General features: G+C 38.7%; 1 protein-coding gene across 1 annotated transcript; it reads left to right on the forward strand.

The window, feature by feature from the left end:
• Positions 1 to 308: 308 nt before the first annotated feature.
• Positions 309 to 7,847, forward strand: LOC139600276 (serine/threonine-protein phosphatase 4 regulatory subunit 3B-like). Its single transcript, XM_071448351.1, is given in 12 exon segments — positions 309 to 495; positions 498 to 1,057; positions 2,248 to 2,325; positions 2,527 to 2,640; positions 3,445 to 3,561; positions 3,754 to 3,885; positions 4,531 to 4,633; positions 5,080 to 5,238; positions 5,896 to 6,065; positions 6,412 to 6,551; positions 7,005 to 7,179; positions 7,764 to 7,847. Coding segments are annotated over 12 exon segments (2,019 nt in total).
• Positions 7,848 to 12,442: the final 4,595 nt, after the last annotated feature.

Raw genomic sequence — 12,442 nt, forward strand, 5'->3', positions numbered from 1 at the left:
GGGGCAGCCACAACCTCTCTGGCCAACCTTTGCCAATGCCTCACTACTCTTATTGTCCAGCATTTCTTCCTAATATCCAGTAGAAACAGCTTAAGGCTGTTACCCCTCTTCCCCTCTTCCATGTCCTTGGAAAGAGGCTCTAAGAGCCTGTAAGAAGGCTGCCCTCCAGCCTTTTTACAGGCCCCCAGCAGGTACTGGAAGGGGCTCTAGAGGTTCTAAAAGGTCAACAACAGACAACAGCCATTGGTCACTTGCCGCGACCCTGGACAGTCATGAACCCAACATTCTGGAGTCTGGGAGTTAGAGGGATGGACCAATCAGCAGGCTCCGATCCAAGTGACATCACAATGACTGAAGAACACCTGAGGCAGTTGGAAGGGCAGAGCATCAGGAGGACAATGCAGAGTGGGTTCCTGTCTTGCTTCCCTCTTGTCCCCTTTGGGTATTGGTGTCATTCTCTGGAAGTTACCCAGGACCTTCTTGAGTCAGAAGAGGAATGCCTAAAGAAATGGGTAGAATTAGTCATTTGATAGACCTTCCCACCTGTGAACTCCACAGACTTGGAGAGATTGCAGACCTAGTGACTTCTGTTCGCCTCTCGCGCATCCGTAAGCAAAAGCTAGCACTGGCCTTGAAGAACGAAGGCTATATTCCAAAGCTTCTACAGCTTTTCCAAGCCTGTGAGAGTGTAAAGAACACTGAAGGCTTGCATCTTCTGTTTGACATTGTGAGAGGAATTTTGTACCTGGACAAAGCCATTCTGTTTGAGGTGATGTTTTCTGATGAGTGTATTCTGGGTGTTGTTGGATGCCTTGAATATGATCCTTGTTTGGCTCAGCCAGGATGGCACAGGGAATTCTTAACCAAAACAGCAAAGCTTCAGGAGGTTATTCCTATCAGAGACCCTGAACTCAGGCAAAAAATCCGCCAGACGTGTAGGGCACAGTACATTCACGCCATCATCATGCCTAATCCATCGGATTTTGAAGCAGGTTTTCTTTCTACCCTCAATTCCTTCATCAGCTGCAGCAAAGAGGAGATTTTACAGGCATTGCAGGTAAGTGTTTTTTAATGTGGCTTAGATGGGATCTGTAGAGATCCCTCTGGCTATAGTTCGGAAATGGTTTAAAGCTGGTGAACACTGTGTAAGTTAATCATAGGCACAATGTTTTGAATGCTTTCCCTTTTTTCTGATACCTTGGATTTTTTGTATTTTCAAAATGATAAATTTCAGGTGAATATCTTAATACTTTTTATTGTCTGTAACAAAATAAAGTCCTTCTCTTTGATTGACAAACAAACCTTTGGAGCTGGTTTTGTATAAGTATTTAAGGAACATGCAACTTCCAGTATTTCATTCCAGGGACATTTATTACACTGTTTTCCATGTAAAGGGGTGCAGAGGAATGGGTGGACAGATATGGCAGAAAGTGCCAAAACACTTGAGAGATTATGATGTTCCTGGGTTTCTTGGAGTGTAGAGAACGAAATGCTTAACACAAAGTGTAGTGTTGTCCTATATATCCTTAAATATCTTATACCAGTAGAGGATGTGAATCTGAAAAGCACATAATAGTCACAAAAGTTTCCCATCTTGGCAAAGCAGAGTGCCTGCATGTGGGAGAGCTGGTTTTGCTGATAGTAAGATTCAGGAGAATGTGGCTGCAGCCAAATTGCAATCTGTTAATGGAGATGGACTGAAAAGGTGCTTTGCAATGCTGCGGATCCAAAAGAGGGAAACTGATCCCTTGGGATGTTAGGGCCAAAGCTTTCTCTTGGTTAACACTTTTTACATCAGAAGTGTTCCAGTTGCTTCCCTAGAAGTTGATGTGCAAAGTGCTCTGAGGGAGTCTGAAACAAATTAGGACTGTCCTTCTCTGTCCTTTTGATGTGTGTGTGGGTGTAGCAAATCCCACAGGGAGTCTGTGGGCTTTGGCAGAACTGCAAAGCATAGGGGTGGCACAGCAGAGAAAGAAAGGAAATATCACACTGTAGGGACAAATTTAGGGATCAGCTTTAGGGATCATCCCCTGTGCCCAGCTTTACCTGTGGCTCTGGTGTCCTGGAGATGCTTCAGCTGCACAGGAGGAGGTCTGAAAGTGCAGGAAATGATCCTGCTGGATATGTACTCTAGTATTTGCCTTCTTTGTGATAAAAAATAATGGCAGTGTGGGATCCTAGAAAGATCATATTTTCACTTTCCAGAAAGGCTCTGTGTAATTTGTGTTCTTTTTGCATGCTCCACAGAAAGATGAGGAATTTTTGCCTGAAGTTTTTGCACAATTAACAAATGAAGCTACTGCTGGTGAGCAACAATGTGAATTGGTAAGTCAGCAGTCTTGGTGGTTCCTCAAAGGCTTTAAATGAGAGGGATGAAGTAGAAAGCAAAACTGTCCTTAGAGTTCTGCAGTCTTAGAAGTATTTCTAAGAGGCAGTACAGCCTCCAGTACAAATTGTAACTGTTTCCTCCTTTCAGAGAGTTTTCTGACTCAAATACATAAGACTTTTTTTTTTCCTGTGCACCAGATGAAGTTTTTCAAGGAATTCTGTGCCTTTTCTTTCACATTACCTGAGAAAAGAGATGAATTTCTTCAAACTTTGGCAAAGTTGGGATTTCTTCCAACTCTTGAAATGTTAATGGTAAGTGAAAACTTAGAATTGGTTTTAATAAAACGAGAAAAGTGAGAGAAGCCCACAGCCATCAGCCATGGAGCCTTTTCTCTTTTTTTTTTTTTTTTTTTAATTATTATTTTTATCTGCTGAGCACCTTTTTGTAAGCCTGGTTGGAGAGTATTGCTCTGCTGAGAGTGAAGTTTTCTGGTAATGTCCAGAATCCAGAAGCTGCCCACAGTTCTGCTCTGGAGTAGCCTGGCTTCACTGCTCTTACTATTTTTACTTTTCAGACTTCATGATGAAAAAGTCTGAGGGCTGTGAAGTCCCTGTGACAAGGTAGTCAAAAGGTGAAAAAGACTTTTTCATGTGGAAGCTTGATTGTTGTTTTTTTTAATCAGAGAAAATCACATCCCTCAAAGAAAGTTTTGGATTCTTGTTGCCTGTAAATGGGCACAGAAACTGTGGTACACCTTGATTTGTACAGTTGGTCCTTTAGTATAAAATTAATAAATTGTGGATAGCAGGCATAGAATATCAATAAATTTAGATATTGAAGCAAGTAGGATGTTGTGAATGTTTCTAGCCTAAGTTAGGGCTCTCAAATACACAGAAAGCCTTGTGCCCTTTCTAAAGGAGGAAAGTAGTAGGGAAAGGATTTGCCTGGTTCCTTGTTGTTTTTCTGTAACTTTATTATCATGTTTCTCATGAAAATTTTTGTAACAAAATGTTCTCCAGTTTTTAAACTGTCTCCTCTTTGCAACTTCACGTGATAATAAGTACCAAACTTTATTTACTCCAACAAATTAATCTTTTTTTTTTTTTCTTTGTGAGGGAATGGGTGATCTGCAAGTTAGAGCTGCTGCTACCGATATATTGTCTTATCTAGTAGAATTTAGTCCAGCCACCATCCAACAATTTGTAATGCAAGAGGCCCAGCAGAGTGAGAATGTAAGTGAAAGTGGTTTGGAGTTTGTTGAATATACCATTTCTAGGGCAAACAGGAAAATAATCAGAAAAATAAAACCTAAATTTCTGTGTTTTGTTTTAATTCTTATTTTAAAAAAATTGAAGAAAGTGGGGAACTCATTCTATTCTTGTGAGTAATTATTTTGTGATTTCTTTCTTTGGGTTTTTTTGCAGGATACCCAACTCATCACTGAGGTCATTGAGCAGATAATCTGTAGTCCAAACCCTGAGTTTGGAGGACATAATCAGTTAATGGAGATTTTGTGTGCTCTGATTGATCCAGAAAAAATGCTGGCCATAGCTAGTGTAAGAGAACGTGAATGGCAGAAAACATGATACTGTCTTGGTAAACTTAAAAGCCTGATATTCTCTATTGCTGTTATTGTGGGCAGAGGATAAAAAATTATAGGGTTTTTTAAATTGAGTGGAGTGTGGTCTGATAGAGACTTTAAATAAGCAAAAGATAAGCTAATTTTGCTGATGAAAGGTATGTGGGTCATCGAGCCAGTATTAAACCACACAATCCCACATGCCAGTGCCATAGCACTGTCTGACCATAGCTCTCTCATCTGGATGATAAATCCTTAAAGATTTTAATACATTGTTATGTACCAGAATACCTGTAAAATGGTTTACAGGTTCTTCTGAGCAAAACTACCTGCACTTCAGAATGGTTTAAGTACACTTTGTCAAGCACTTTGAGTCACTGATGTTTTTTCCAGTATATATTTGCATCCATGCTGGGAATTCTTTTAGTGATAGCTAGGTTGTTTGGAGACACAAGAAACAAAAGTTTGTCCCAAAATAAAGAAATTGATCTCATGTGAAGACAGTGCTGCAGATTCAAAGAACTCAGTAGAATTCCTTGTAGGATGTTTCTTCTGTTACTACTCTTTAATTTAAAAGGTTGTATGTGAATGCCAGTGTTTAATGAAGTTATTGTTGTTTTAGAATTTAGAAATATTTGAATTTCTCGATATCTTCTACGACCGTTACATCCATGTTCTTACAGTGCCGCTTCTGGCTGATACATCAGAAGAATGGTATGAAATAGGTAATGACAATTTAAATTTTTTTCCCTTTGAAGGGCCTTACAGTCCTGGTAACAGCCATAGACCTGTGATGCCTGCCTGCAAGCTGCTGTTCCTCCAAGGACAGGGATTCTGGGGGCAGGACTTTTCATAGCCCTTTCCTGAAGCTGTGAATGCTGATATAGCTTGATGGTCTACTTTGTAAAGATGCGCTTCCTTCATGTATATTGAGAATAATGCCATTGTTTTACTAGTCTAATTTTAAAGAATATTTACTGTAAAGGCAAAAAAGCTACAGTTGTGTTTGTTGTTTTGCTCTGACTCAGTGTCCTGCTTCCCAAAGCAATCCAGTAAAACAAAAAGTCCACTAAAAATATGTCAGGAACGGCAATAGCAACTGAGCTCAGTGTACTTTGATAGTACATTATTTATTTTTTTGTACAACTTATGGCATTACTTTTTCTTGTAGATAATTATCAAACAGCAGAAATACTTGCCTCAGTTTTGGAGCTGTTGTCTTTTTGTGTGGAACGGCACAAGTATCACATGAAGATTTTCATTATCAAGAAAGATCTCCTAAGAAGAACACTGGTCTTGATGAAATCCAAACACAAATTTCTGGCCTTGTGTGAGTATGGAACTGTCATGATTTCCTTTTTCAAGGCTTTGTGTGTCCTGTGTGGAAGGTGTACCAGTACCAATGTACACTTGAACTCAGAATTCCTGTTCATTTGCTGGGTTTTACAGGCTACAATTAAGTAATTTAAGTAATTTGGAAAAAAATTAGGTAGCAGCTGTTAGTAAGCACAGACCAATGCAGTTTCTTGTGGGAAGAGGATTGTTGTCTCCTTTCAAATCTTCAAATCTCTACAGAGATCCTTTCAAAACTTCATGACAGGATCCTTTGTAATCAGATTTCCTGCATCATTTCAGTGGAAATTGTGTCCTTTCTTAATAATGTCCTAAATCTGGTTCTCCTTGTGGAGAGTGAATGAAATTCTGTGCACCAAGATCTTTAAAGACTTAGGGCTTGTTCTGGGAGGGGAACAAGGACAAAAGCACAGTGGGGAGTTAATTGTTGAACTTTATGCATGCTGGAATGCATTGCTGCTGGACTTGAGAAAGAAATCCATGGTTCCTGAAAAGATGACCAGTCAACAAATCTGCTTCTGCACTTTGGGGTGCATCTTCCTCTTGGGGTAACACCAGGTTTTTCAATTCTTCCACAATAAGGTGAGAGCCTGGCATGTGGTTGTTGAATGCTTGAATGTCTTTCTTCACACAGGTGCTCTTCGCTTTATGAGGAGGATAATTGGTCTGAAAGATGAACTTTATAACCATTACATCACTCTGGGAAACCTGTTTGAACCAGTTGTAAATGCTGTGTTGGACAACAGGAATAAGTGCAACCTGCTCAAGTCTGCTTCGATGGAGCTGTTTGAATTCATCCGAAAGGTGAGTTCACCAGCAGCCTTAGCACCAACACGTCCAGGACCTCGCAGGGCAAGAGGCAAAAGGCAGACTTTTCCAAGATAGCAAACATCCTGTTTTGCTAGAAGAGTCACAAATGGAACTGGGACGTTGCTGAGTCTATCGTCTATTTCTAAGGGAAGTTTAATAATTCTTTCTAGATCTCAGCTTTTTTCCTAAGAATAAATCTGATTGCTTCCTGTTTGCTCTTGATAACAATATTTTGGTTCTGGACAAGGAAGCAGTTACTTTCCAAAATAAAAAGTTAAAAGCTTTCTGACTTTCTGTATGTGAACATTTGAGACTGAAACCCTGTATTGTTCTTATTCAGGAGAATATTCAGTTCCTTATTGCACATATAGTTGAGAACTTCTCTGATGCATTGGAATCTGTCAAATACATTCACACATTCCAGGGACTGAAGACAAAATATGAGCAAGAAAAATACCAGCAAAATGAGAAACTGAACAGGTATGGCCCAGTTTCTGTCTTATGAGGCTGCCAGTGACTGCCATTCTGCAGGCCTGCTGGTTAGTTTTTAATTTCCCAAAGAGCAGCAGAGGCAGGTGGCTGGGATTGGGGTTGGATTTCATTCTTGCTGAAAACTCCTTGAGTTAGAGTAAACCTCCATCTACCTTTCTTTGAGAAGAGCTGATGTGGTCAGTAGATTAAATGTTCTGTTCAGAAAACTCTCAGCTTTATGAAGAGCATAATCTTGCTTTGTTCTTCTGAGTCAGGATTCAGTCTGCCTCATTATCAGTCTGCCTGGATATTTGTGAAGCTTCTGGTGCGGATAGAATCAGGGCTGGAGCTGGATTGCCTTCTCCAAGTCAATTAATTCTAAAGCTTTGGAAGCCATTTATGACCTGTCTGAGTCTGAAACATCAGGCAAAGCTTCAATCACTTGTCCTATGTCTCTTGCAGTGTCTCCTTCATATTGCCTGGTGAGACATTTGTAAAAGAAGCAGCAGTCTCACAGGTGGATGAAGATGTGCAGTTCAGTGAAGGTGAAGAGAAGGCAGCTCCAACATCACCAGCAAGTTCCAATGGTTCCTATCCAACATATACAACCCTGACAAGAGTGGTGACAGCCCCCAAGGTGGGAGAGAACTTTTATGGAAGCTCCTGTCCTCATGTAGAACAGTAGAGCAGCATCGTGGAGCTTTACTGGGTGTAATGTGGAACAGTCAGCAATAGCCTTGTACAGGGTACCTTAGTTAGGGACAAATTCACCCAAATCTCTGACTAGTTTCATTAAGAGTGAAACCCTGACTAGTTTGGGGTAAGGTTCAAGGAGGATAAGGTGGGACTGGGGTCTGTTGTTAATCTGGTGGGCACAGGTTAATTTTGCCTCTTCTGCATGATTGAACTGTTACTCCTTGACTTTCTTCCCTGCCCAGCTGGTGCCCTGTGTGTGTGATATACAGATAAGATTGCCTTTTTTGGAATCTATTGCCCATCAGGGAATTTATAATTGTTTTTAAGCAGACAAAATGCAGGAAGTGATACCTCTTTTGTGCCTTTTACAGCTGAGAATTATTTGAATCTTAGCTTCTGAGCAGCTACAGAAAACTGTGGCAAGAATTTTATTGCTCACTCTTAAGACTTGGGGGTAAAACAGATGTGCAGCGTATATTTTTTCAATGTGGGAATTTCATTTTATTACCTTTTTCTAATTACCAGAGAGGTCTATTTGAAGTATTTGGTTATCCTGATGATGAAGATGATGAGACATCGCCAAAGAAAAGAGCTCATCTGGATTCCTAAAGGAAACTGAAAATTTTAAATATGAACTTTTATTATGGGCTTTCCAGTGCTGCAACTGTTTAATGTTAAAATACAGAACAAGCTGCAATAGACCTTTCTTCTAATAGACAATCACATAGACCTTTCTTCTAATATATGTTATTATACAATATTAATGCAATGTAGTGGCAATATATGTTTACAATACTATACAATACAATACAATATAATATAACTAACATAAATAATATTAAAAAATATAGTAGTAATATATAGTAACATATGTTAGCTCTATTTCTCATGGATTAGTTTAATGTGAAGCCATTTCTATGTTTTGAAGATTTAGTTAGTAGTTAGTTTAAGGTAGTGGATAGTTTTAATTGTAGCTCTTGTTTGGAAAAAATTCCTTTCTGTATAGATATATAAAATAGTTTGTTCCATCAAACAAGTTTATTTTGTATTAAAGATCCCAATGTACTTGTTTTATGCCATTTGTAAATATATGGCAATATTAATGCTGAGCTGTAAAATTCAGGAATTACAATTGGACTCTGTAATTTTGTAAGATGTGTTATTTGTAAGTTATATTTTAATAAAAAGTTACATGAAACCTGACTGGGTGGGTTTGCTTCCTTTCCTGTGACTTACTGTTGTAGTCAGTGATGTCATGCCCTGTGCAAAGGGTAACCACACCTTTGGCTTCACTTTCAATCTGTCAGGGCCAAGCCAGAACAGGGTTTTAAAAAGATTTCTACTCTTTTGAAACTGAATTGCAGGTGACATCTCAAATTTTGCAACTAAAGCAATTATTTTTGCCTAAAGTTGCTTTATTTTAGCAGATTTCAGTATCTGGTTGTCTATAGGGTCTCAAGAGGCTGAGGCCAGTTGTTGAACAAGTCTTCACTGCAGGGATGCTCAGCAGTCCTGCTGCTGAACACATCAGTGAGTTTCCAGCATTGACTTTCTGGGAAGTCAATGTCCATGTAATTTGAAATACTGATATATAAGTACTGAGCTGCTTGTCTGAAAATTCTGTAAAACTAAGTGTAAAATTAGAAAACAAATCCTTTTGCTTATTGATGGTGCAATTTATTCTCAAAACATCCATCTTTTCTTGGTGTCTGTGATGAGCTTCTCAAAACCAAGTTGCTTCCTTCCGACTACTTTGCCTTTGAACTGAAAGACACCCTGAATCAGGGTGAAGCCAGCTTGAGCTTCTCTAGCAGTGCACTGTCTTTATGTTCTGTGCTTCCAACCCTCCCACTGACTTGGCTTTTCCATGGGAGGCAATTTGGCAGCTGATGGCAGCACCCACCCTTCCACATGCCTTGTTCTTCTCATATGTATCAGCGTCATGTCTCTTCTGTTCCCTTGGCTGAGGGATACAGAGGAAGGATTTCATCATTTGAAAACTCCCAAAGAGGAAAAAAAGAACAGAGCAAATTTTTTACCTATGTAAAATTAGACTTTTCAAAAGAAAAATATTTTTTTTCCATTCAGCTGTGGGGAAAAAAAAAATCCCTGAGATTGATGGGAGCCTAAACAGTAGGTCACAGATTAAGAGCTAAAAAGCATTTTAGCCATTCATTGGTTAAGTTATTGGTTATCACAGATGTAGCATTTATTCCCATTAAGTTGCATCAATCCCCATTAATGTGACATTTCATCTTGCATCAGGAAAATGGGCTTTTCCAAAAACATTCTGTGTCTATCTGAACCACATGCTAAGGCCATGTGTTTGAGAAAACTTACTTTAAGATTTTATACTTTGGTCATCTTGGCTGATAATGAAATGAGAAAAGAAAATAAGAAGCAATGAGATGCACTGCCAACTGAAATCACTTCAGCAGAAATCTGTAGCATATTTGTCAGAGCACTTTCTTTAGAAGAAACTCATTTTTATTCAACAGTATAAAAGAAATGTTCAGCTCCCAAACCTTATAGCTCAGGGGGAAATTTAGTTATTATATCTAGAATAGTTTGTTAAACAATTTTTTAAAACACTTATTATTAAGGTTTCTGTGAGAAGCTGCCATCTTGACTTCTCAGAGCTGATAATTACTGTGTCTGGAGAGAAGGGATAAAGAAATCGGGTAAGATTATCCATCCCTGAAATGAGATGGAGTGCTGCAGGGCAGGAGTGAAATGAAAAATTAGGTAAATTGAAAATGGATAAAATTTAGTTAAGTGGAGACATTTTATGCTGAAAATAAATTTATATTTAAAGAAAACAACAAAATCAAACCCAACCAAGAATCACCAAACTAGAATAAATGTAACAACTGTATGATGGCTCTTGACCAAGGCTGGCTTTTTAAGGGTACTCTAGACTAAAATATTTGAGTTGTTTACTTCAAAAGTGTGTGAATAGATACCACCTCCCCTGCCACACATACAGGGAAATTTAGACCTCAAAAAGAGAGAGTGCAGGAGCCATGAAATCATGAGTTCAAAGTGCTTCTCTGAATTATCTGTCTATTTAAGAAGATTTCTCTCTGCTAGAGAAATCTCTCTGTTACAGAAGTTAAGTAAATCTCTCTGCATGGAAAGTAAACCAGGTTACAAACACTTCTTTGTGGCTATTTAGTATAGCTCATGTTGGTGACTGTCCTATTGCAAATTAGAGAAGTGCAAAAGGATCAAGATTTCTCTAAACAAAATTAATGTGCAACCCTAACACTGGTTGTGTTTCTTGTCTCCAGAAAGCAGCAAAAATCTGGGTGATTTTGTCTCTAAAGGTTCGATGTATGAGTGGATAAAAAAGTTTGTATTTGTGTGAGTGGAGGTTCAGGAATACACTAAATACATGGCTCTTCTGTATTTTCCAGCTAGCTGTGGCATCAGGATGGCTTGTTTTGGGTGACTCTTGTGTATATGCTAGACGCTGTCACAAGAAGTACATGCAGCTTGCAGACTACTCACCACATAAAGCTACTTATTTTCTAGAGCCTTCTCTCTACTGACAACATTTAGGAGGGACTAAATTATGAAGCTGTATTTATGGAGAAAAAAATGCAGTTTCATCCTCTGAAGCTGTTGTATAAGGTAATTCTTTATTTCAGGAGTTTGCTGCAGATGTATTTCTGTTGTTGTGCTTTGACAGCCTGAGAGTTAATACACATCTTAAAGCAACCCTTGTGTTGTCTCTCTTCCTGTCTGTATTTCTGGTGGTCACAGATAACAAAGGCAGAGAGTATCATTCTGTGCCATATCACCATGCTTCTATCACTGAGACGTCTTTTTTGTTTGATTTCAGGTTTATGTGGTTACTATTTAGTGAATTAAAACACAGCTTCAACATGAAGGACCAAGATGTCAGAAAAGCTATTAATAATGATTATACAATTTATGGTTTTTATGCCCTGAAAGTACTCAAAGCATTAGATTCCTCAAATGCCCTAGCCAAATTAGATGGTTTTTTGTTTGTTTGTCTTGGGTTTTGTTTGTCTTGGTTTTTGTTTTGGTTTGGTTTGGTTTATTTCCTAATTTTCTGTTGTATCCTAATGTTTGTCACCTTCTTCCTCCTGTACTATGGAAGAGGCCACAGCTGCCTATACCTTTCCTCATCTTGACACCATATTATGCTGCAGTGCTCCCACCTATAAAAGGAGGAGAAGGATCTCACCATAAGAAGTCACAGGAAAGTCATAGGGGAAAACCAACATGTGTGAGCTAAGATGATGATGATGGATGATGCTCAGAAATGGAGAAAAAGTAATAGTGGAGGAAGACAAAGGAAGTAACTGGAGGGTGTCTTGTGGCAGGAGGTTTTTTAGAGAGCCAGGAAATGGGTGTTGGATATCCCTGTGGTCTGCCTTTATTAATCTTGTGGGCTGAGCAGTTCTGTGGAAGAGTGATTGCCTGATAGATATTTGCCATGACATCAGTGGGGTAAGGTTACAAACAATTGAGCTTGTTTAACAAGGCAAATATGAGAAATCAGGACATAAAAATGACTGGATATTGAGCCCTTTTATTCCAAATAAGGAAGAACTCTACAGTGATGAATCTGTTTTATCAAAATTGGGAAAACCAACAGAAAGGCAAGTTAGTAAGCTGAAGTCACATACATGTTGTAGTTTCACCTAGTGATTTCATTGTGTATAAACTTTTTTCATGCCCAGTAGGGATAAAAAATGAAGCTACATTTAGCATCCTTTTAGGTCAATCTGCTGTAATTCACTGAAATTTATTTTTCAATACCTCAAATATTCATTTGACATGGAGATCCTTCAACTATGCCTTCCTGGCTATTTATCAGATGTGAGGAGAAGCTTTTTTTTTTTTTCCTCCACATAAATGAGTCCTTATTAATTTCCTGTTTGGCTTATTTTTTCTAATAATTTGTTCCAATAAATACTGAGCACTTAGGCATAGTAACAGGCCAAGAGTAAACATCAGACTTTCTGACAGGGAAATATCACAAGACCGTGGAAATAGTACACAGTCTGATTCCATACATTTGCTTTGTGCATACCCCCTACTCTCATTGCATTTTCACCATCTGGGGATATGTCTCAATATTGACCACTCAGAGACAAATTCTTCATCCAAATTCTGCTATAAACAATACAAATATCCACTTAATTAGATATCTATTGTATTTTCTTCAGTAA

Source organism: Agelaius tricolor, unplaced genomic scaffold, assembly GCF_023055355.1.
Source record: "Agelaius tricolor isolate 1412-34295 unplaced genomic scaffold, bAgeTri1.0.p SCAF_1, whole genome shotgun sequence".
Taxonomy (NCBI): Eukaryota; Metazoa; Chordata; class Aves; order Passeriformes; family Icteridae; genus Agelaius; species Agelaius tricolor.